Source organism: Daldinia vernicosa, assembly GCF_022497035.1.
Source record: "Daldinia vernicosa strain CBS 139.73 unplaced genomic scaffold F5Y00scaffold_39, whole genome shotgun sequence".
Taxonomy (NCBI): Eukaryota; Fungi; Ascomycota; class Sordariomycetes; order Xylariales; family Hypoxylaceae; genus Daldinia; species Daldinia vernicosa.
Genome location: NW_025953955.1, coordinates 64,335 through 88,161, shown reverse-complemented (window position 1 = coordinate 88,161; position 23,827 = coordinate 64,335). Strand labels below are relative to the sequence as shown.

Sequence of the window (23,827 nt, the reverse complement as noted above, 5' to 3'; positions counted from 1 at the left end):
CTGTCACCGGCCTCTTCTAATTGGCTAAAAAGTAACCCTTCGATTCCACTGACGCTGGTTAACCCCCACTAACTGAATACAGTCTTCTACAACGCTTGGAAAGCGTATAAGTATAGGTAGTTACTCTACCTTTCTAAATTTTTTTAAGTCTCGATACTAAGTAATATTTGAAGACACGAGGAGTTACAAGTCGTATAACTATAAGAACTTTACATGATTAAAATTCCTATCGACGACCATGGAGAGTCTTACGAAGAGCGATCCTCACCTCCTTAACACAGAACCAGTACATGTTCATATCCAACCTCCGTCAGATAATGACATAGAGAAAGGTCATCACGTCAAAGACCAACGCGACGATGAAAAAATTACGCCAAAGCACTCCGTGTTCAAATCGCTCGGTTGGCTGGACCGCTTCCTTGCTATATGGATATTCCTCGCCATGGCCATCGGGATCGTGCTAGGCAACTTTGTGCCGGAGATAGGTGACGCCCTACAGAAAGGTCAATTCGTCGGTGTCTCGGTTCCAATAGGTGCGTTATACCTTATTATAAAGCGATATCTTACCTTACTCTAGAGGCTTTATTTTTCATTAACCCATAACACTCACAGCTGTCGGGTTGCTCGTGATGATGTACCCCATACTATGCAAGGTGCGGTACGAGACCTTACATGAGATATTCTCGCACCGCGGCGTCTGGAAGCAGATCGGGTTTAGCATCTTCATGAATTGGGTCGTCGCTCCGTTCTTAATGGTTCGTAGCATTTGATCTATGGCAGTTTCAATGAGTTCAGTCTCTATACTCTTCTACAGCAGTGGCTAATATAGCTTTACCTATAGCTAGCACTTTCATGGGCATGCTTACCAGATAAACCCGAGCTTCGTACAGGTCTAATCCTAGTTGGCCTAGGTAGATGCATCGCAATGGTACGAACATCTTACGGGATATAGTTTCAATAACAATAGAAGGCTAACTGATTGTCAAAGGTACTAATATGGACGGGTTTGGCTGGTGGGGATAGCGAGTACTGTGCCATCCTCGTGGCAATTAACTCCATTCTCCAGATGGTATTATTCGCCCCCTTAGCTGTTTTCTTCATTCGTATAATCAGTCGCGAATCCGGTCCTCTCGACATCTCGTATGAGGTCGTTGCAACAAGCGTAGGGACTTTTCTCGGTATCCCACTAGGCGCGGCGATGCTGTCACGCTTTGGGCTACGCGCCTTGGCCGGTTCGCAGTGGTACGACCGCGTCTTTCTAAAATTTGTCGCACCGTGGTCTCTAGTCGGCTTGCTCTACACCATCTTGGTCCTATTCGCTTATCAGGGTCAACAAGTCGTCCACCAGATCGTGTCAGTCTTGCGAGTTGCCGTTCCACTCATCGTATATTTCATCGTCATCTTCTTCCTGACGCTCTGGATCACGTATCGGTGCGGATTTGGATATGCCCTCGGCGCCACGCAGAGTTTTACTGCCGCTAGCAATAACTTCGAACTTGCTATCGCTGTAGCCGTCGCAACCTATGGTCCTAACAGTGACCAAGCTTTAGCATCTACCGTAGGGCCGCTTATTGAGGTACCGGTACTGCTTGGACTAGTATACGTCGTCAAGGCAATAGGGGGTAGATGGGCTTGGAAGGATTGATCCGTATGGTATTGAATTCGAACCAAGGTATGTTGCGGCCGTAACTAAGTAATATCGAAAAGATTTACCCGAAACAATATTCATTACCGATGACTGCCTTTGTCCAATAGCATACCACGTGTAATAGGAAAAAATAGATTCATACTACTACACGGCTACTATACCCCGCTCCCATATTTTATACTGATATTATCAAAATATCAGCGATTCGCACCATCTGATTGCGGTAGAGCATTGAAACTTCCTTGCTGAAATTAGCGTGATATCTCCCTCCGATAATTCCTCTTCTGATGATTCCTCTTCTGATGATTCCTCTTCTGATGAATCCTCTTCCATCAACTCTTCCTCTGATAACTCTTCCTCCGATAATTCCTCTTCTGATAATTCTTCCTCTGATGACTCTTCCTCCAAGAATGTTCGTGCAATATTCGTGCCCAGCAACTTGCAATCATCAGCGTAATGTTGCCGCATCAAATCGGCAACGGCAAAATGGCCTCCACGTTCTGCCACTTGGATTGCTCCATCGTATCCTGTTCGGCCTCGATTATGACTGAGAGCCCCAAGGCTCAATAAAAACTGTACCATGTCAAGCTTTCCAAATACAGCAGCGTAATCTATCGTAGAATACCGTTTTCCATCCCACCTGTGTGAGGGTTCATTCACGTCTGCCCCCCTTTGGATTAGTAGGATGGCCACCTCTATATCCCCGTTACTAGCAGCAATTTGCAGTGCCGTATCGAAGCTATAAGAACCCTCCATTGCCACAGGAGTATTCACATCCGCTCCTTCTATTATCAAGAACCGTATGACTTTAATCATATTAGCCCTCTCTGTTGTTGACTCCGCATCAAATGCACACGCAGCTTGGAGCGCCGTCATCCCCATCCTCTTAGCCCGGGGCGCATTGATGTTAGCACCCATACGTACCAATCGCTCGACCAAAGCCATATGACCTCGGGCGGCTGCGGCCTGAAGTGCCGTTCTCCCCCAATTCTCAAATGCGGGCATATTAATGTCAGCTCCCATACCCACTAACTGCTCGACCAGATCCCTATCACCTCGGTAGGCTGCGGCTTGGAGAAGGGTACAAGGAAATTTGATGGTTTTGCTTGTATGATATGTGTCAATGCTTGTACAATCCTCTAGAAGCTTTTGGATTAACCCGGGCGGGCTTTCTTCGCATATTAGATATGGGAGTATATCGCCATTCGGCATTGGGGCACCGTGGGAGCGAAACAATTCAAACAAGGACATCTTCAGCTGCTCGACGTTATTGTCGTCATTCATAGGCAGACTTAGAGTAGCACAGTCTTCCAATAGACACACTTCGGGGCTGGATAGGTCGTCACGGTCTAATTTCGAAAGAAAGAATGTCATTAGATCAAGCAAACCTGCTCTGGTTGAACTGTCTTCCCAGGCAATTACGAGAAGACGTTGTAGAAACTTGGCGGCGTTTAAATCGTGAGGGCTATTTTTCAACTCTGCACCGTGATCGATTAAGTAATCGAGCATTTCAAGACTTGCTGGATTAGTGTCTTGTATTCGGCACCCAAGAGGAAACTCTTCGAGGAGCTTTGGCATCCATAAGGTAGTTGTTGCTAATGCAATTACGCTCCACGGTCCAAATTTACCATCGATAGACCACGATTCCAGGTTGGTTGCCACAGCATTGATGTCTACGCCAGCTTCCAATAACCACGAGACCGCTTCGTAATTACCGTGTCGAGCTGCCGTGGACAATGCCAACACGCCGTATTTTTTCACATTGACACCAAACTTGGTCAGAAATTTTAAGATGTCAACGCCTTCTTCCTCAACTGCAGCTTCTAGAGCCCTCGAATCTATGATCGCCCCTGATTGAAGAAGTGCCGTGAATATAAGTGTAAATTGCTCGTTGTAACCGTACGTGCGTATATTATTTACCATATGCCAGAAGATATAGCCGTCCGATGGTATCACATCAGTATCTGGGCGAATTCCAAACTCAACAAGACTTCGAATAATATCTGTGTCGATAGCCCGATCTGCGACTAAGAGCTGCTCGGCAAGTACCAACTCTAGGATCTCAGTTCCATCAGAGCCATGCCGGTCTAGCTGTGATGTCCAATATTCTCTGAGAAATTCACATCCCTGCTTCGCCGAGAGGCAAATATCTGGGCGGAAGAAAAGCCGAGTTGTTTGAGTACTGTATGGAAGTAATCTGTGAAAAAGTTCCACATTTAAATAATAACTTTGTTCGAGGATCGTCGGTAAATGTTCCTCGGGGGTTCCGTCCCTTATGTTTGGAAACGGCAGCATGAAGAAATCACATTTCCATATTGCATCCACATCCGCACCGTTTTGCAACAGCATATCTAATGCTTGGCTTTGTAGCCCATCCTCAAGACTGAATCGGACCAGGAGCTTTTCACCTTCACATTTCTTCAAAGACTTCGGAGGATATGCCTGGTCTCGTTTTGCGAGAGTTATGATCAGTCCCTTAACCAAGGCAGAGAGAAATATGCAGAAAATAGATATTTCCCCCTCCTCCCATAGGCACTCTCGAACTTCACGATTCACATCACATTTTGCTAACAGCAGCTCCATGCATTTTATGTTGCAAGTAGCAGCTGCTTCGATGATAGCAGGGTTTTGATAAGGCCGAATTCTGTCATCAGCACGAATCCCAGCTTCCAATAGACTCCGGATAACATCGAGGGCGCCCATCGACGCAGCGAAAGAGAGGTAAGATGTTCCTTCAGGGATAACCCAGTCGCGGTGAAGAAGCCCAATCTTCAATAAGGAGATGAATACATCCCGGTAACCGTGTCCGCCAGCACAGCGTGCTAAAAACTGCCACGCAGCCCTCATTGTAGGTAGATCTTCCCGGAAGAGGCTGTTTAAGAGTGCCTGGGGAATTCGATCGAGCAAAAGTTGAATAATATTGGGGCGACAGAGAATGTGCCTCGGTTCTAACTTATTGTTAGAAATCAGATAGAGAAATTTCGATAGGAGATAAAATATGTCCATGTTCAATGCAGGTACCGAAGACGAGGGTGTGTGGCTTCCAGGTACGAGTAACCTATGTAATGGGAATGCGGCCTCCCAGGTTTCAGGCGACACAAACTCAGGTTCCAAATAGAAGGTAAATGGTAATGATTCGAAGCTTAATCGATGGTCTAGTACCCTGCTGGATTCACTTGGGCAATGTATGGTAGTAGCCATTTCTAATGCCAACGTTAACTTGAATACTGGGATTCCGGTATGAAGTGCCTTATATGGGTACTTACGATGCATAAAGTTATTAAACTTGAGCCACGGGATACTCAGTAAGGCAGTGCTAACGCCCCTCGAAGCGACTTCTAGTAATTCCGCAAGTTTACCCCTTTGTTGAGTTGAATTCATTGAAGATCCTATATAGCTTTGAGATGACCAGGTCGTATTTTGTGAGCTATAGATCAAAGCCCCAGGCGATGATGGAGTAGGTGGCATCGTAATTGAGGAGACTAGAAGCTGAGGTGAAACGCCTTGAGATACCTCTTGCCGTATTGGCAAGGCGCGAGGGACGAGGTACCCGACAGGGGATGGTGTTCTCACAACTACATCTCTCGGAAGCGGGATGTCTTGAACTATATTAGGATTAGTCTCTAACGATGTAGCATATGGGTAGGTGATAAAGCGCTTGGGCTTGGACGAGGCCAGGTTATAACCCTTACCATTGTCTACCGATCGAGCTCCCGATCTCCTAATCTCCTTCCACACTTTATCCTGTGGAATCTCCGTCCCGTTAAGATAGACCCTAGTGGGTTTGTCGCCTCTCTTTAAGCGATGGTGGTGTATAGAAACCCAATCAGTTTTCTTGAGTTTTTTGCGCAAGTGAAGCTCGTCGCGGAGCTTGGTTTCGTAAGTTGACAAACTATTGATATTATTAACAATGTAACTGAAAGACGGTATACATTGACATACGAATGGACAGGGAATCCGTGTTCGCTTTCCATGATCTCTTTTACTTCTCTGAGTGTTCTTCGCTCTGCCTGATACAGCCTCAGGAAGGTGAGTCTGTGTTGTTCCCATATCCTGTCTTCAGGATCCGGGTCCGGATAGCGGCGTTTAAGAGATGACATAGTTAATGAGTAATTATAAAGAGGATAAAGGGTAGCGATTGTTATTGTGATGGAGGTGGAACCTTGGGGACCGCTTGTCCTTCTACCTAGTTCCCATGATGGGGAAGACAAATATATACAAACCTAAGAGGGAGGGAGAGTCGGGTAGTGAGCGTTATAGAATAGAAAGTACTCTGAGTTGGGCAGATTTTGGACGCACTTTACCGACATATCAGCTTCATGGCTGATTCGTTAAGCTGCGTCCAAAATCTGCCCTTTGTGATTGGACTGTCCAAACTCTGCTTGTGTTGTCCAAAGTCTACCCTCTCTGATTCGACTGTGTAGTGTCCAAAATCTTGTCCGAAGTCTGAATGTGCTTATTGGCGCAGTACTTACAATTAGGTCACGTGTAGCCCCCTTTCCTAGTGAGAAGGCTTGGGTACATGTTTCTCTGTCGTCTGTTATTCAACTGTATAAAAATTTTAGCCCTTGAGGTTTATCATAAATCATGAACCCGCTCTTGGAAGTAAGTCTCCAAGCTTTCATTTACTTAATATATTCCCATCCTGAACTTAGAATGGCAGTTTCAAACGAGACGATTGTCGGGATAATCACTTTACTCATAATGTGCCTTCTTCCAGGTCTACGTTCACTCATACGGTTTGTTCGTCGTCCAAGGGTTCAATCAACTCAGGGGAATATAGCCATTCCCATTGATCCAATCTCTAGACTTGATGAGTTAGCTTCACTCGAGAGTGGAATGCTCTATACCACAGTAAGCAACTATTACCTAGTACACAAAATAGCCCAAGCCGCTAATGTATAACAGAGGAACATCAGGGTTGACACGCTTATAATCCGGTCACCTAACGCGCCGAGTCTACGCTGGAATGTCTATCGTGGTGGGTCAGAACTCGACACTGTCCACGGATGAAAGCTTCGTGAGTCTTATATGGACGCATGAGCGAACCAATATACGGACAGCTACATACGTTTGTAGCTAAGAAACTCTATACCTAAGGCAAAGCTTGATGGATATACTAGAAAGACTGAGCATGAAATGATAGTTGATTTTGACCTCGTAGTACGAAGTCTGGACCATAGCTACAGACATAATCGTTTTGGGGATGACAATAATAGCGATGACTCAGTACTTAGGTACCTACCTAAGGTACTTATATGATATATGGATGTGCGAGGATTCTTTCACAAGGATTCAAACTACGAATCATTTTCATGAAAGGTATTTTTAAAGTTATAGCAGATCGTGTTGATTCTATCAACATTATCTATCTATAGAGGGTTGCCCTCTATCGAACTAGAATTGTAACACGTAACTATTGTCACGCCATCAGTACTTTTTCTGTCTCAGTACGAGCCAAAGACGCCTAGATCTAATCGTAGCTAGTAGCTAATAGCTAATCATCATCTCATACTGCTCTGGGTCAGCCAAGAGATATGCCATGTCGTAACCGTGGATCCGAACAAGAATGTACTCTTGCTATCTCATCAATCATTCATCCTTCGTGATACTCATTAGAAAAGGAAATCAAGAAAATTCTGTCGTGTGAAGGGATCTCCTTCTGCTGGGGTAAGCTCCCGGGCTTCTGATAAATTGGTCTCCAAGCTCTCATTCTCCAAACCATATGAAGTTCATGAAATTGCGAAAATCTGTGAAATGTCCCTCTCCTCTGGTACATATGAGGGAGCGAAGGACTGTAGTCTCGTATAAAAAAATTCAATGGCTGGGATATGCCTTAAATACGCATAATCCAGATAGCGTAAATATCATTCATCGTAAGGAAATCGTCAGGTCTGGTATAGTCGTATACAAATAAAAAAAAGTGCGGGTTAGTGTTGTTGAAGTAGGTTAAGGATTCGATTGTTGAAATTTATGATGGGGGTGATTGAGAACGTCTGCGATCGCTGCCACGGTTTCGTAATTCTCTTAATCGTTGATCGAGGTAAGCCAATCGAGACGCCAACGATGGTCTAGATGGCGATCGTGCTTCTGAACGCTCTCTGATTGGCTGCTGTACAGTCGCAAAAGGTCGGCGTAAAGCTGTTAAATTGAAATTAATTGGTGCTGATAGTCTATTAGGGAAACTGTAGCTGGAACCTGCGCCAGAGAATGGGGATCCTAGGCGGCGCGGTTGCACAAATGGGTCTTGAGGTGCTGTAGCTGAGATGGTGTGCAAAACTGATGAAGTAGAAGGCTCTCCGCAATGAGTCTCCTTCGTGAATGCATCGTCCTTTTCCGAAGCTTCTTTCCAGAAAGCGGCTGTTAGGCTCGGTCGCTTTCGCGGTAGGTCCTCGACGTCCTTAACTGACCTCCGCTTTTGTGTTCCCGAGCGCGACCTAGTCATGCGAACAGGCGACTTGAGAATCTTTCGAGAGCCTAGAGAATTTGACTGCCGTGGCGGGGTTATATCGGAAACAAAGGACGAGGATGAACTGGGACCATAGCTCTTAGCCAGGACCGGAGATGGGAGACGGGGAAGTTCCGGAGACGGGAGTGCTTGTCTAACGATAGTCTCAGCATCCTTTGCGAACTCTGGGAAGGGTTCACTTTCGGAACTTGTGAGTTGAGCGAGAGGGGCATCAAGCTTCATAGTATCCGAAGTGCTGACGGCTAAAGAAAAGGCCATATCACGAGCCGAGAACGCTGCGGGCGACTGAGCTGGGACGGATTTTCGGTTCCGGCGACGATGAGCCGCCTTGTGAAAGGGCGTAGGGCTCCGGGACTTGTATCGGCCTGGACTAGCTGCGGCTTTCATCCTACAAAGCTCACGTAGATGAGCTCGGGTAGCTGCACAAGTATGGGGCCATTCAATATATGGTTTGGCGGACTCTGCGGTAGGGGTGTTGCTTCCACTTTTCATATCCACTGTTAGGTGTCCCTTAGAACCTTTCCAACTTCTTTTGGCCTCGCGTGCAACGCGCAAACAGACCCCATTAGGCGGAATACGACTTCTACCTAAGCGTATCGGTGTTACTCGCGGGTCTTGTAGATATAACATGTAAGTCGACCATAGGTGCGAGTCCATAGCCTTGGTCCATGGTGCTTTCCGAGACCTCTCTTTGCGCGGTACATCTACGTTAGTATCAGACTCGAGTTTAGGGAATTCTAGAGCCTTAAGCTCTGGACTCATGTAATTTTCATCCTCGGAAGCATGCGAGAATTGGCTGAACAGCGAAGAGCTAGTCTGAGTGGAAAATGCTGTTGACGGCCTGCTAGACTCGTACTCAGGACTTGACTCGACATCCGAGTAGCTCCACTCGGACCCAACAGACCAGTCGGGGAACTTTGTTTCGGAAGACGGCGCGAACTCTATTGCAGGCGTCTTCGGGGGCGAAAAGGTTGGCGCATTTAAGTGTTCGTATATTTCCATGCTGTCGGGCTCCTCTACCTCGATACTTGGAACTGGCACATCTGCTGCCGCGACCGACGCCAAAAACTGTTGAGTTGGCGCGTTTAGGTGCTGAGAGACATGTCGTCTCTTTAGTTTCAATCGGGGTCGTGGTGGAGATGGTAGTCTTAACTCATCGCCAGGGACCGAAGGTTCGGGTGTCTTCGGCCCCTGACCTAGACCGCGACTACTGGAATTGAATTGTAGCATTGTGGAATGTGAATGGCGCATCAACAATTCCTATACTATCCGCCGCGGTAAACCAGAATCAATCAGATAGGTGCATTCATGACCGTTCAAGAAATCCACCTCATTAATCACACCGGTAATTAAGACGTCGGGGTCTGGGATATCATGGGCGCTAGTTGCAGTTTCTCGAAGTACGAAGCTGGAAGAGTTTATGTCTATATCTGTTTCGTCGCACAATTGGGAAGATCGAAGGAGTATCTCGTAGGATCGCGGTTAAGTTTTCTTAGTTGATTGATTGTAATAGCGCATAGCTAGATTCGACGGGAATGAAACGGACGGGCTCGTGGACATGCGTTCGCAGGATTCACGTTAAGGGAATAGGTGAAGTCGTAGAGTTAAGTAGTATGCGATCGCGCGCGCGCTTCGTGCGTAGGTAGAATAGTGGCTACCACGAGGGGGATCGGTAGCCACCCTCCCAACCAAAAGATTAGGGGAGGAAAAGGAACGACAGATTAGGTATTGAAAAGAAATAGGAGGCAAAATGTAGAGAGGATGCGAAAGAGAGGATAGTTAAGGTGTGGGCTCGAGAGGGAATAGGTGGATGGGTAGTAGAATCACGTTGCGCTGCAGGTGCAACTGACAGGGGCCGATTAGGAAAGACTAGGAAGACTTAGTTAAACAGAACTAGGAACTTCCCAGGTTGTATCTCTTGTATCTATCGATCGTACATCGTAACTGCGTGCTGATCCTTACACTGGCCCACTGGAATTGTACTTTGCCCAAAATCAGCAGGCGGGAGTGGCACTGGCGCGAACCCTGCGTGCTGATTCTGGCAGTTCTAGCGGCATGAAATACAGCGCTAAGCCATTTATAGGCCTAAAGTTTTACTAGACCCCACTATAAAGGAGTGGGAAACTTCAAGCGGTCAGTTGGGGTTCCTTGCTCCAAGCCAACATTGGATGCACAAATCTCAAAGACTAGGGCTTAATGTGACTTTAGACCTTATTTTCTGGCAAGTGTACCTAACATCAACTAAACTGCCATGTATATATATGTATTGTATGTACGTGCTACTACTACATGCACTACCTATATGTACCAGCCGACTAGGTACAATACATAGATGCAACAAGAAAATTTTAAACAAAGGGGTTAGAGAGGAAAAGGAACGAGAAACCGAGAGACACGGGGGGATACCTACATATCGGTACGATTGTACTGTAAAACAGGTCGCGGATATTTTAACAAGGTTGTACCTAAATCGGTGGAGAAAAAAAAAAGATGCTTGAACCTTGAGAAGAGCAAAAGTGGTACTTGGGATATGTGGCCGAAAACTGTTAACTTGGCTACTTAGTAACTTACCTGTCTTGACGCACTTCTGCTTGCGACTTGCGACTTGCGACGACTGGCGCCGCTGCTCATGCACTCCGGACAGCAGCTTTGGCCAGCGGAGGGACACGACAGGAGTGCATATGCAGTGATCGCCAAGTGGGAGGATAAGAGGATACCGATGATAGGCAGAGGGCACAGACGCTGAGCAAGACCCCCTAGCCGCCAGCCTATATGGGGGGGAATTGGATGGAGTTGGATGGGGAGATGGGGTTCCAGTTAGATCCGGAGGAACGTACCCGTGCGAATTGGCCATATGCTCACTGTACGCGTTTGGCCAAAAGCGCGAAATCGAGTGGACGAGAATGTTTCATGCAACGCGTGAATTCACATTCTCTATTCTTTTATTCGCTCGACCTGGCCGGTTTCGTTCGTTGGACTATGCAGTACGCGCACTGGAGCTTGGTACATGCCACTGCGAACAACACATATTGCTTAGGCTTTCGAGTTCTAGAAGACCCCGAATATACCCAAACGTAAGTGAGGCGATGTTAACTGGATGTTAACATACCTAAGGTAGTCGAAGCTGTGATTGTGAGATCAAGTTAGGCAGGTTTAGTGGCACCTAGCGCATCCCGGGTGTCTCCCGTATGTAGGTATTGTGTTTGGTTGTCGCTAGCCTATTCGTCCACTATCGACTATTAGTCGACTCGAAGTACATACATAAGATAGTACATACATAAGATGCAAACACGTAGTAAAATGGGTATCAATACGAGTGGAGTTTAATCAGAACACATAGCAAGCAGTTGATCGCTCATTTTTTCTGCCCAAGCTTTTCTATATCAGTAACTAACCCTAGGAACATGACTAGGAGGACGTGTTGGGATGGCGGTTAGAAGATCTGTGTGGTACGGGCGAGACCCGACCTTCAAGGTAAGACATCATAAAATGTGACGGCATGTGACGTGACGCGACCGTTCAATGTCTCGAGGGTGAATATTGCGGCTATGAAAGTACATATCTAGATTACCTGGTACTTAGACTGCAACAATTCCTCCAGACTATATGCGATTTATAACCGAAAGGGCTGACGATAGACCCGTAGTTATACAATAACGCCCAAGACTTATCGACTTAGAATAAAATTCCTTTGTTATCAAGTCTTATATATTTAATTAGTACTGCCACAATTTTTTCAACCAATCAGATGCTTAGAATCGCCCCGCAGTTTGCGACTTTTCCCTTTGCCATTCTATCGCATAACGTCTGCAAAAGGTGCAAATGGTATAGAAAGGTCATGCAAAACGAGCTCTATCTTATAATACCAATTATTAAAACTTTTATACGCTCTTGGAATAGGTCAATTGATTTTACAAAAAATTCATCGGACGTGCACTAAGGTGTGGCTAGCCAATCAGAGGCCAGACTTTAGTTGTGGCGTCAGTTTTGCGCATAATCGCCGGCCCCCCCCCTCCTCCTCCTCCTCCTCCTCCTCCCTCTTCCCTCTTCCCCTTTCCCCCGTCCGCGTTTGAGCGGACGGGCAACGCCGCTAGTAGATATTATGAAGATGGATCATAGACTTAAGGAAACACTATAACATATAGAGGATAGCTTATAAGATCAATCCTAAGCTGATAAATTGTAAGAGTACATACACAAGCTACGCGCAGATTGTTCAGAGAATAATTTAAATATCCACTAAACATAAGTGGTTATTGCAATAACTATCGATGGCGTTGTTAATAGAGTATGGAGTTAAAGGACCTTCCACCACAGAAGTCGGAAATATATAAAGTTGATCAAGATAATTTATACTTATGTCTTGAAATGCTTAATAATACTTTCATCATACCATTTCCAATTTGAATTAACCATTCTATCATCTCACGAAGAAACTTAAGTTGTAGCCTCACTTTCAACCCCATTTACTAGCGGGCTGCTTGACTGACGAATCGGAATGTTCCGTTGAGAGAAAACGACGCGAAACTAACGCGAATCGACGCGTAAGCATGCCTGTACTCCATAAGAAGTATGAGAGGTTTCATTACTTTTACCCCACGTACATTCCACATGGTTTGGGAGGTTGGATTCGGTTCCTAATAAGTGTCAAGAATATATTCCATACGAGCTTCTCTATGCTTATTGGGTTATTGGGTTATTTGGTTCGTGGATTTTTAAGGACATTGTCTGACAGCTTTCTATCATGATGCACTTACATACATGAAGTACAGTGAACATAAAACTACCCAAGAAGTGATGATTGGCTGAGAAATAAGGTAAATCCCCATTACGTGAAGATTGACGCCATTGAATGGTCTTACTATATACGTTCCTTATGCATCCCTCCCTAAGCGGAAGTCCAACCCATTCAAAAAGACTATTTTGAAAATACTACAGTACCTAGTACCTACATAATACCACGAGGGCTCGGTCCTATTCCGAGCAGCCTCGAGGATCAATATGGTCTGGCCTGCATGCGCACTTCCGTAAATCTCCAACGAGGTCCTATATTCGGAGGAGATCGTTTATAGGCTGATGTTGTACGGCATAACGCCTCACGGTCTAGCGGCCGTATGATCAATTCCCGGTGACGATCTTGCCGTCACAGAACATTATCACCAGATCTTATTAAATTATAGATTACTAAGGTTTCTTCTTCCATTACTTAACTTATCTATCTAAAAGTAGGAACTTGATGTGCTTTTAGCGAGTAACCAAGTTTTATAGAAACCAGTTGGAGAATTTCTTTCATAAATTCCACCACGAAGCTTCTTAAGGCACAACGAGAAAAAGAAAGAAAAACCCCTGCAAAAGGAACATATATTGCTTTCGATTTATTCTTACAAAGTAATTGGTTGACATAGTTATACATTATCAGAACCCGATCATGCCTTTAGTTATAATCTGCGTCGATAGAATGTTAGAAACTTTATAGGCCATAGTGTTGTTGTTGTAAACTAAATAGCTGACTGAGTAAAAGATACGAAATGTCTAAGAGCAACAGGTAACGACCTGCGAAGAGTGCAGGTTAGGTATTTGGTATCCACTTTGATATTCCCAATCAATGTTCAATTCTACCTTCCGTAACCGCTTGCTGGATTATATAAGCGTTGCATCTCACGTGCTCCTAAACGGCGCCAAATTGGTCTGACAGCTGGCCATAGCTTGTGCTCCGAATGATGTCGATTAAAAAGCAATGTGGAGCCTCAGTTTGCTTTACACTAACATTACCTCCATTCAACAACTCCCATCATTGGCCCTGGCACAACACCTCCTCTTCGGATATTATCTCATGAAGTTACATTCAATATGTCGTCCACTACTGATATTATCACACTCGAGAACTTTGCATCTAAGATGCCACGATGGGACCCCAACCTCTCCAACCACCTCTATGCCCTAGTTGATATGGGAAGGTTTGTCACATCATCACATCGTCACCCTGTCTATCTTGAGATTGCAGTTCTGCCCAAAACCTAGCCCGAGCTACCTCGCACCCCTCTATTCCAACCGGCGGTAGTTCTTCTATTTGCTTCTTAGTAACCTTGTGATAGTAATGGCATACGATTCTCTATCTCGGATCTATCGCCTCCGCAAAGTCGCCTTCTCAAATGTTTATATCGCGAGCGCGCTGCTATCTCTTTATTTGACGCTCTTCATACATCGGCTTCAAGTGGTCCTTTGACATTTTCTTCAGATGTTATTACCCAGGTGTCTAAGACCCTAGCTCGATTTAAGTCTATCGCTGATGACTATGGCGTACCGACAGAGCATATCTCCGTATTCGCTACAGAAGCTATGCGGAAGGCTCAAAATGCAGCTGCTATGCTAGATGCTGTCTTGGAGAGTTCGGGACTTAGTATTCACGTGCTAGCGCCAGAAGTCGAGACTCTGTTTGGTTCCATGGGTGCGAGAAGCGCGTTCGACACAGTAAACGGCCTGTTTCTTGATTTAGGAGGTGGTTCGGTGCAGATGACTTATTTGAATTCTTCTGTCGATGGCTACGAAATTGCAGCTGCACAAGCTGGAAAGAGCCTACCATTTGGAGCTGCCAAGCTGATCAAGATCCTGGAGGGCGACGAGACAGAGGTTCAAGTTGCTGCTGTGAACAGTTTGCAAGAGGGTATGCGAGGTGCCTTCGCCCGGCTCCAACAGCAGTTTCCGCTATTAAGGGAGACACAGATCAACCAAGACAGTAGCGGTGTTGACATCTTCCTGTGCGGCGGCGGATTTAGGGGTTATGGCAGTCTTCTAATGCATGTCGATCCTATTCAGCCATACCCAATTCCTGCGGTTGGGACATACACTGTTGAAGGCTCGTTCTTTAGCCGGACCGAAGACATGCGCAAGGTTAATGCCGAATATGAGAGCAAGATCTATGGTATGTCAAAACGACGGCGCCAGCAATTTCCAGCTATCGCTACAGTCGTAGAGGCACTGGTCTGTGCCATTCCTCGGATCCGCACGGTAACGTTTTGCAGCGGTGGCAATCGAGAGGGTGTTCTATTTATGAAGCTCCCCAAAGCCGTGAGGGAGAAAAACCCCTTGCCACTTCTCCATCAAGCTAGTTGCAAAGAGCTCGAGATTTTGCAATCGGTGATCGATACTGTGCAATCATCTCTACCGAGCAATCTCGATCTCTCCAACATCCCGACAGTATTTACCTTAGGACTTGGTCCACTCTTTGCCAGCAATATCTGGACGCGTATGGGAGAGCCAAGTAGCGCCAACGCGGCATTTGAATTGCACCAAGCTATTAACCGTGACCCTAGTGCACCTGGTTTCAGTCATTTGGCGCGAGCAGTCTTGGGTTTGACCCTTTGTTATAGATGGGGAGCTAGCCTTGGCCCCTTTGATAAACTACTTCAAGCTAATCTACAAAGGCTTGTCAGCCAGTCAACCCCCGAAGCCAACTTTTGGGTGGAATATCTCGGCGCAGTTGCCAACCTGCTTGCCGTGCTTTGTCCGGCAAGCCCAGATTCTACGGATAGACTGAAAAGAGTCGTCAAGTAAGTAAGTTGTAACGATGAATTATTTGCGTATTAACAAGCGTACAGATTCAGCTCGACAATGAAAACTACAAAAAAGAAAACCAAGGTTCAACTGACAGTTTCGTTGTCTCCGACGATATTCGAAGCCTTAGATACGGAAGAGCTGGTCAGCATTTTCAAGATTGTTGGGAAGTACCAAGATGTCGCAGACACGACCGAGAGGAAGGTCAAGCTCACTATCCAGAGAGGGGCTTAAACTTTAGTTATTTCGTCTTAAATTATAAGCCCGATATTCTGGGCACAGCAAGTGTACTCGCTCTAACTACAAGCTACTATTATAGCTGTCTAAGAGTATCGTACACCACATTTCAAATATGGTGAGAACATGACACTTATGCAAACACAACCGAAACGACGACCCTCGCAGTTTTACTAGGGAATGTCAGTCATAGCCCCCGCGACGCTGATACCGGCAGCGAGTGTCGTCGAACAAGTAATATGCCTTTCGAAATGCTTCCTCCTTCTTTCATCGCGAGGCATAATGCAAGCTCAAATACGGTAGATGGGTATCAGCCTGTCGCTAAACTCCTTCGCTAAACCATCGATCACCCAACAGGCCAAAAATGAACTCAGACCGAAACTCTGTTTACCAACCCCGAACCCAACCAGATTTAAAAGACATAACAAGAAACAAAATTACCCAGAATCCTCGTGCTACGACGACACATTTATCGCCTGGCTCGCTTAGACGCTCGGGCTCCAGCTCTTGTACCGCCTCTTTGTGCACCGATCAACAGGACACAGAACAGACGGTCCAGCGTGGAAGAGTGTGGATACGTAGTACAGTCTTGGACGGTCTTGTCTAAAGTAAATGGTTAGTCCATTAGACACTTCAATTCCCGAGAACCTCCGTTGCAACATACAGAACTCGTCCCTGCGGATTTCCACCCTCCTGAAATCGGCATTCAGTTGCCTCTTCGCTGCGCTCAGCATCGGGCCTCCGTCTTCAGTCATAGCTTCCGGCTTCTTTTTGCCGAAACAGATCTCACACATTACGACTAAGTTGCTGAAGACGCTCGTGGTTATGGTTTGGATCTGGAGTGGATCCCCGCAAAGGTCTATGGAACAATGTGAGCCAGGTCCTTGTGTTCTAAATTAGGGTAGTCTTATTACCTTCCGATTGATTGAGCGCATATATATCCCGGTACATCAGAATAAATTCCATCATACAAGCCCACAGGGGTAATCGCTCATGTGGTTTCAAGGCCGCGTCCAAAGTCTTCCAGAACTGCGCCAAGATATCGGACTCGAGCGTCTTCATCCTGAAAACTATGATCCGCTTCAAGTCTTGACAGATCTGTCTAGGAAGCTCCTCTAGATCGGATCCGGGATATTTTTGGCAGAAAAACTTCTTTTGCCGCCAGATTTTATACATGCACCTCATGTCATAAACTTTGCGAACAAGAGAGTGCTGGCGACATGTTAGTAGGTATACGATGCGAGGGGATTAGTAATACTTGACTAACATATGGTAGAAATGAGTGTTCATCCTGGGCATATCTGCTAACTAGAACATCTAGAGCCGATTGGAAGTCGGAGGCTTCGTCTGTGAGCATCTGCCACGAAGCCCATTTAATAAGTGCAACGTCTTCGGGCGCGCCGTGAGGGTTCAAAACATATTGAGGAGCTGCCTGCCCTGGGTTGGCTTGCCACCTCTGCCATGTTTGACTATTATTGTGGTTGCTCTCGTTGCGCGAGACCGAAATTGCTAGGGGTTGTTGGGTCGCAAGACACGGCTTGAAGTATACGTCCCAACGCAATGGGTTACCTCTCTGCGACGTAACATGGGGGTTTACTTTCATCTCTGCTAGGGTCAGCTATTCAAAATTCCATTCGAACCTAAGCTTAGGTGACAGTGATGGTGGGATTAACATACTCCAGATCACATGAAAGACGAGGTCGCTACTAGCGGAAAGACGGCGGAAACACATGTGCTCTGCTAGTTCGCCGTCATCATCGTTGCAGTACTTATCGGCGTCATTTTTGCAACGCGAGCAAGGGATCTGTTGGTCACACTTCTAGTTGATTAGGAAGGAAGCCGAGATACGACCGTGGCTACTCACTGGGACCTTGCGCGTCTTACACCGGAAACAGGCGCCAATTTTGCGCATCTGGGCGACCTTATCTGGGTTATCTAGGGGGCGATGCCGCTTGCCACGGCTAAGTGGCAATTCGCCTGAGGACGAGCTGTGATATGAGGACTGCGCAGTTCCGTTGGAAGAGGCTGGGGAGAGCGGACTACTACTACCACCGAGTCCCTGGATTTCGGCTCCACTCGAACCTAGCGTACCGTCTATATCCATATGCCATGGGTAAGGCTCCACGCCGTTAGGTCTGATCTCACGAGCTGGTACAGTGAAGCGATCATCGTGTTGCTTGATCTGCTCCACGGCTTCCTTGAAGTGGAAAGAGTCCTCAGTGGACCTGGGGGAGGATGCGCCGTCTTCCTCCGAGGGACCGGAGGTTAGCCCCGGGATAGAAGAGGCGTCAGAGCGGCTCCGCGAGTCGGCATCGGCGGCTGGGGATCCTTCGTAGAAACGTTTATAATCAAAGTACTGGTCGAATTCATCCGGTGGGGCAGGAACCTTGGGTTGTCTCCTCTTGGGGAGCCCGCCAATAAAGTCAGGGATCTCCGAGGTGATCTGGGATAGGTCACTGTTGCTCATGTTGGCAGTTGCGTGGCTCGTGTAAGTCGCCTGTATATGTAGGTACGTCTCTTTGTCAGACCGTGCACGAGACAAATCAGCACACGCCAGCGGGTCGCTTCGGTACCTGAAGTGGGGGAAAACGACGATAAGTGATGTTGAGGACCAAAGGGGCACAAGTGATGAACTGTCATGAATTCCTGCTAAGACATCGTCTCATGTCGAGGCCTTGACGACCCCAAGTCCGCATCTGCGAGTACCTCTGAGAGTGCGCATTGCGGCCGTCAACTCTCATTGGCTACACCCCAGGACCGGGCCACCACAGGGCCACCCCATTGACCTATAGATACCCCGGTCTGTACCGAACTGGAAGTCTTACGGCTTGCGGAAGATTGTGTCGCACCCAAGGCGCTGGGTCCTGAAATCATGTGACAGCATGCAGCCCATGACGGAATTTCTTCTGGGCTGAAGCACCGATTTTAGACATTTATTATTGGGGGCTAGCCAATTATCTCCAAGCTATGTAGAGTTGAGAAATCGCAACTCCATAGTAAATTTGGGGTTTGGTGTATAGTCTAACTGAAGACAATTATAGATGTCTTGGACTACAAAGTTCCAAATACACTAGAAAAAAAGACTCCAAAATCCCAGTAATAGCTCTTCCGACAGAGTCGCTAACAGATAGGGAAATTTTACTGGGGTCCAATCAAGGACCGTGCAGGCCTTGCTAGGTAACCCAGTCGCTCTGCACAATTCGCATACTTGTTACTTTTTGAATATTCTGTCACACGTACCAGGTGTGTATTTATTGGAGTGCTAGACGACTCCAACGCCGCGCCTACATGAGTAGCTACATAGGTAGGTAGGGTGTGCATTTCCATGTATGATGTAGCAGCGGGTATCGAATATTGCCAGGCCGTTTCCGTACCAGCATTTGGCTTACCCCTGATCCATGATCCTTCCCATCCAGATTTCCAGACTCCAGTCTCTCACCGAACTTGGGCAAGTGGTTGCATAATCGTATCAACCTTCCGAGGGAATGCCCCCACGTTGCCAATCGATGGATCGATGGGCCGGATGGGCTGGATGGGCTAGAGGTCTGGTATATAAGGCTTTGGTCCCCCGACTATCCTTTCTCCCAAACTCTTGACCTTTTCCTCTATCCTCCCAATCCTCCTGCCGGTGCGCGCAGATATTTCCGAGTGGAAATCGGACTGGGAAGCAGACTGGCCCAAGTGGAACTGGGTACCAGTAGTCGCCGACGAGCTCTGAGAGCGACACATGGTGAGTCAATAGTAAAGTCATCAATGGCCATGTTCTCCATCCTGAAAGGATGGCGTGAGCAGTCCGGTAAGTGCCTAGTTCTCGTTATCTGAAGGCATTGTCTTCGGAGCTGTATTTTCCCGTTTACTCGCGCGAGAGGGATCTATTCCGACAATACCATCACACGCGGTAGCTAGGTTTCCAACCCTATTCTCATTCAATTGAGGAAGGTTGAGTATGGTGTTCATCTCGACGACGCAGAGCTTGAACGGTTTCCAGGAGTAGGTCTCGTAGCATTCCTGCTACATCTAAGCTGATATGGGCCTACTTTGGACCTATGGCTACCTGGATCATACGCCAAGTAAGCATTCCTGCTACGTCCGAGCTAATTCCCGCTGAGAATTGATCCTAGAAATAGCTCGGTATACTTGAGACGACGAGCCTGGTATAGACGCGCCTTGGTTCTTCCAACATATTTCTATTGAGAGAGCACACGCATCCAATGGAACTGGAGAGGCAACGGTATCGATATGGGCTCATTTCAAGTCAACAAGGGCCTAGGGAGCTTCTCAAATTAGAAGACACTTACCTGTAGGCAGTATATTCATTGTTGTGGCCCGGTTCTGCGAGTACCCGATGACAGGCGACGGGGCTGGGTATGACAGCTAATTTCGGGAACAAGCTGACCTGCCGCCGCTTCAGCTCTAACATGTTATCCTCCGAAACCTGAAATTTTTTAAAAGGATACTTCAGGTTGGAAACACCACTCACGACTTGTTGCTATGTGATATCTACGCGATGAAGGGTCAAATGATATTAATTAAGCCAAGCTCAATCGCTAGAAAGGCGTCCGATTCTTTACCATCGCTAGCAACACGAGATCGATCTATTCACCAAAACTTCGAGGTTCGAGCTATGGCTTTCTAGTTGTCCAAACACACTGCAAGGTCATGTGTGAGTAAGAATACAGTTGTATTTCAGTATGAGAAGCTGTCAACATAGCTCAAATTAGGCTCCCCGCATAGCTAAAGAACCCCTTTGTCATAGGTTTCTTAGTAGTCTGAGGATCTAACAATAAGTCTTGATTAAGGCGGAGGTTCTTTAGCAATATCTTCTCAGGATCTAGAGACTCGAGTTATGTAAGTTAATTTCTACTCCGAAAGCCACAGAAATCTACGACCAACAACAAACACTCTTTAGTTTTCTTTCATGAGGGTGTTGGCAATGATTGCTCGAATGGTGGCATGCAGCTTTATGTGTCGTATCTCAATGAGGGTCAACCATTCACAAAGTACGTATCCTCGAGAATAGTCGACTGCTGACAGCTCAATTATCATATTACATATCCGCCCGTAACTAAAATTTTATACTTAAACAAGCGATGCACAAGTTTGCGTGAGAGGCAGTTTAGAACTGGCTGTTTGCATATCAGCATATTGATATGTTAAAGGTAGGCTGACGTAACTAACCTACCTAGGTAGGGCCTATTAAAATATCGGAACTGGGATACGACCGACGGGGAGCTGTGGCTAGTAAGATATCCCTAATTGGGTAATAAAGCCCGCGTTCGAGCCACACTTGACCGGACCGATTTTGTGGCTCGCATAGTAAGTCTTTCGGGGATATAGTTTTTTAGAGAACCTAAGTAAAAATGTTGACCTAGGTTAATCTAATCAATCGTGCACTTGTTTAAGCAACCAGCAACCACGGTAAAGAAAGCGGTAAAAAGGAAAACGGCCAACTTCGGCTCGTCTTGTGGGATAATAACCAGCTATTTTATTGTTTATTTGTTTATTTGTTTAACTCTCTTCCCTTTTTTGTCTTTTCAACAAGGCTATCCCGTATGTTATTACCAAGAGTTGGCCAGCAGACTTTTTCTTTAGAAAAAAGATTGCTCACCTATCATTATGCACGTTATCCACACAAACGGCTGCTACTTGGACGACTAGTAATACAACGGAATTATCAAGCCAATCACGTCATCCCCTCGACCAAGCTGGCGGTCCACTGCAGCAACACGTCTTCGACCCCTCCCCCTCCTTCTTCTGCCACCTCTGACCACTTGCCCCTAATTAATTCTAACTTTCGCCAACTAAATCCAAATCCACATATCAAACCTTCTCCTATTTCCTCAACTCCTAAAGACCCAACCTCCAAGATTGCGTCTCGTCGTACTACTCAACTCGCCCAACACCTTAAGGGCTCTCCTTCTTCGACCGTCGACCAGAACTCGGGTAATTCAGCATCTGCATCCGCAATGGCTTCGTCTTATGGCGTTCGCAAGGTCGGTGCTCCCAACACCTTGGAGCACCGAGTCTACATCGAGAAGGATGGCGTCCCCGTCTCTCCTTTCCACGACGTCCCTCTCTTCGCCAACGCGGAGCAGACCATCCTGAACATGATCGTTGAGATTCCCCGATGGACCAATGCTAAGCTTGAGGTATGCACCATGCCAGGATAGCTCTGACATATTGGTGCAGCTTGTTTTACTAACTAGGGCCTTCCTTTTATTAGATCTCCAAGGACGAGCTCCTAAACCCCATCAAGCAGGACATCAAGAAGGGCAAGCTACGATACGTCCGCAACTGCTTCCCCCACAAGGGTTATCTCTGGAACTACGGTGCTTTCCCCCAGGTAATACATTCCACGTCGTTGTGTACCTCTTGCGTGTTTGCTTAATTTAGGTATTCACTAACACCATGTGTACCTTACGTAGACCTGGGAAGACCCCAACTCCATTCACCCGGAAACCAAGGCCAAGGGTGATAATGACCCACTCGACGTCTGCGAGATCGGCGAGCTGGTTGGCTACGTGGGTCAGGTCAAGCAAGTCAAGGTCCTCGGTGTTATGGCTCTGCTCGACGAGGAGGAGACCGACTGGAAGGTCATCGTCGTCGACATCAACGACCCCTTGGCTTCCAAGCTGAACGACGTCGAGGATGTTGAGCGACACCTCCCCGGTCTCCTCCGTGCCACCAACGAGTGGTTCCGTATTTACAAGATCCCCGATGGAAAGCCCGAGAACCAGTTCGCCTTCACTGGCGAATGCAAGAACAAGGCGTGAGTGTTAACCCCTGTTTTTATACTGGATTTACTGCTAACGGAGCACGTAGTTACGCCCTAGATGTCATTCGCGAATGCGGTGAAGCTTGGGAACGATTGATCACCGGCAAGACGCAGCCCGGCGGCATCTCTACGACCAACCTGACCGTGTCCCACTCGCCGAGCCGCGTCGGACCCGAGCAGCTGCCTCCCCTACCTCCCAACGAGGACCTCACGCCCGAGAAGATCGACAGCTCGATCGACAAGTGGTTTTTCATCAGCGGTGCTGCCGCGTAAGCTGGATATTCTAGGGTCCGGTAGAGAAAAGTTTGGCGCACTGATGGGCGTAAATCTTAAAAGAGCTCTGTTTGGTAGCATATCCGTCTGACATGCCCCGACCGCATGCGTTGGCTTAGGATGAATAGATGGTGATTCGTAAAATAGGCATCGAATTTGCCCAATCCGTTCCCATAAATGACAAATGCAATGACATCCCCGTGCAATTATAAATGCATGTACAGTTGAAGAGTGCTCCGTGATAACAACCCAAGCAAGACGCCGGCCAATGCTTATTAAGTCGAGGGATAAATTATAGGAATAAATTTGTTCCATTAACCATCTGTCAAGTCTGCCTGTTTTTGCAAGGCCCGCGAATGTCTATCGACTTCTTCGATTATGCCCTTGATACCCAACTGCTCGCCATCCAAGGCCATCTCCTTCCCATCCTCTTAAACAAGTAGTTAGCAAAGCCCGAATGACAAACGCCTAACGCTACCGTTGGGACTGTACGCACTAAATTTGACGGTTAGGGTAGCTGGTAAAGTAGAATTTCGCGGTAGGAGAGTGGTGTTTATCTGCATGCCGTGCTGTCGCGCATTGGGAGGGAGAACGCTGAGGAATAGCCTCGTGGCCCGCGAGCGCATGGAGAAGGGGTTGAACTTGGTGTTCACCTCGGTGATGAAGCGCGTGATCATTGTGCCGGCTGTCTGTTTATGAAGGTAGATTTATTAATACGTCTAACCGTATATTGTATTTTGAATTAATTTGTGTTACTTACCTGTGCATCGAATTGGCTCGTCCCTCCGGTGCTAGTGTAAGAGATTCACGATGTACGATGGAGCTTCCGAAGATTTTCTGGAGCCGGCAATTCGGGGTGTGGCTGGTGTTG

At 46.9% G+C, this 23,827-nt stretch overlaps 7 protein-coding genes across 7 annotated transcripts; 3 read left to right on the top strand and 4 right to left on the bottom strand.

Moving 5' to 3' along the window:
* The first annotated feature begins 9 nt into the window (after nucleotides 1-9).
* On the top strand, nucleotides 10-1,883 carry F5Y00DRAFT_128693 (arsenical-resistance protein ACR3). Its single transcript, XM_048004174.1, has 6 exons — nucleotides 10-31; nucleotides 83-116; nucleotides 174-533; nucleotides 613-755; nucleotides 842-928; nucleotides 989-1,883. The coding sequence occupies exons 3-6, from the start codon at nucleotides 239-241 to the stop codon at nucleotides 1,643-1,645; spliced, it is 1,182 nt and encodes a 393-aa protein (XP_047862801.1). The 5' UTR covers nucleotides 10-31; nucleotides 83-116; nucleotides 174-238; the 3' UTR covers nucleotides 1,646-1,883.
* Nucleotides 1,742-5,893, bottom strand: F5Y00DRAFT_271533 (ankyrin repeat-containing domain protein). The gene is made up of 4 exons (XM_048012816.1): nucleotides 5,591-5,893; nucleotides 5,341-5,540; nucleotides 4,915-5,253; nucleotides 1,742-4,851 (listed from the first exon to the last, which is right to left on the bottom strand). Exons 1-4 carry the CDS (start codon nucleotides 5,746-5,748, stop codon nucleotides 1,838-1,840), a joined length of 3,711 nt encoding a protein of 1,236 aa, XP_047862800.1. The 5' UTR covers nucleotides 5,749-5,893; the 3' UTR covers nucleotides 1,742-1,837.
* A 1,080-nt stretch (nucleotides 5,894-6,973) lies between these two features.
* Nucleotides 6,974-10,085, bottom strand: F5Y00DRAFT_242732 (uncharacterized protein). The gene has a single exon (XM_048008558.1). The coding sequence runs from the start codon at nucleotides 9,366-9,368 to the stop codon at nucleotides 7,620-7,622; it is 1,749 nt and encodes a 582-aa protein (XP_047862799.1). The 5' UTR covers nucleotides 9,369-10,085; the 3' UTR covers nucleotides 6,974-7,619.
* Nucleotides 10,086-13,967: 3,882 nt separating this feature from the next.
* Nucleotides 13,968-15,905, top strand: F5Y00DRAFT_254323 (Ppx/GppA phosphatase family-domain-containing protein; the record flags this gene model as incomplete). The annotated part of the gene is made up of 3 exons (XM_048010151.1): nucleotides 13,968-14,074; nucleotides 14,213-15,667; nucleotides 15,716-15,905. 3 exons carry the CDS (start codon nucleotides 13,968-13,970, stop codon nucleotides 15,903-15,905), a joined length of 1,752 nt encoding a protein of 583 aa, XP_047862798.1.
* A 119-nt stretch (nucleotides 15,906-16,024) lies between these two features.
* Nucleotides 16,025-18,876, bottom strand: F5Y00DRAFT_128584 (uncharacterized protein). Its single transcript, XM_048004172.1, has 6 exons — nucleotides 17,773-18,876; nucleotides 17,586-17,724; nucleotides 17,176-17,513; nucleotides 16,823-17,120; nucleotides 16,573-16,767; nucleotides 16,025-16,511 (listed from the first exon to the last, which is right to left on the bottom strand). Exons 1-6 carry the CDS (start codon nucleotides 18,373-18,375, stop codon nucleotides 16,378-16,380), a joined length of 1,707 nt encoding a protein of 568 aa, XP_047862797.1. The 5' UTR covers nucleotides 18,376-18,876; the 3' UTR covers nucleotides 16,025-16,377.
* A 2,998-nt stretch (nucleotides 18,877-21,874) lies between these two features.
* F5Y00DRAFT_254322 (inorganic pyrophosphatase) lies at nucleotides 21,875-22,956 on the top strand (the record flags this gene model as incomplete). The annotated part of the gene is made up of 4 exons (XM_048010150.1): nucleotides 21,875-22,057; nucleotides 22,132-22,251; nucleotides 22,334-22,677; nucleotides 22,731-22,956. The coding sequence occupies 4 exons, from the start codon at nucleotides 21,875-21,877 to the stop codon at nucleotides 22,954-22,956; spliced, it is 873 nt and encodes a 290-aa protein (XP_047862796.1).
* Nucleotides 22,957-23,270: 314 nt separating this feature from the next.
* F5Y00DRAFT_264083 (putative ribosomal protein YmL44, mitochondrial) lies at nucleotides 23,271-23,633 on the bottom strand (the record flags this gene model as incomplete). Its single annotated transcript, XM_048011593.1, has 2 exons — nucleotides 23,271-23,386; nucleotides 23,453-23,633. The coding sequence occupies 2 exons, from the start codon at nucleotides 23,631-23,633 to the stop codon at nucleotides 23,271-23,273; spliced, it is 297 nt and encodes a 98-aa protein (XP_047862795.1).
* Between the last annotated feature and the right edge of the window lie 194 nt (nucleotides 23,634-23,827).

Coding starts and splice junctions, on each gene's coding strand:
- F5Y00DRAFT_128693 (XM_048004174.1), top strand. CDS start 239: ATGGAGAGTCTTACGAAGAGCGATCCTCACCTCCTTAACACAGAACCA. Junction 756..841: donor TCGTCGCTCCGTTCTTAATG/GTTCGTAGCATT, acceptor CTTTACCTATAG/CTAGCACTTTCATGGGCATG. Junction 929..988: donor TAGGTAGATGCATCGCAATG/GTACGAACATCT, acceptor TGATTGTCAAAG/GTACTAATATGGACGGGTTT.
- F5Y00DRAFT_271533 (XM_048012816.1), bottom strand. CDS start 5,748: ATGTCATCTCTTAAACGCCGCTATCCGGACCCGGATCCTGAAGACAGG. Junction 5,254..5,340: donor AGCTCGATCGGTAGACAATG/GTAAGGGTTATA, acceptor ATCCTAATATAG/TTCAAGACATCCCGCTTCCG. Junction 4,852..4,914: donor GTTTAATAACTTTATGCATC/GTAAGTACCCAT, acceptor CGTTGGCATTAG/AAATGGCTACTACCATACAT.
- F5Y00DRAFT_242732 (XM_048008558.1), bottom strand. CDS start 9,368: ATGCGCCATTCACATTCCACAATGCTACAATTCAATTCCAGTAGTCGC.
- F5Y00DRAFT_128584 (XM_048004172.1), bottom strand. CDS start 18,375: ATGAGCAACAGTGACCTATCCCAGATCACCTCGGAGATCCCTGACTTT. Junction 16,768..16,822: donor TGCGCTCAATCAATCGGAAG/GTAATAAGACTA, acceptor ATTGTTCCATAG/ACCTTTGCGGGGATCCACTC. Junction 16,512..16,572: donor AATCCGCAGGGACGAGTTCT/GTATGTTGCAAC, acceptor CATTTACTTTAG/ACAAGACCGTCCAAGACTGT.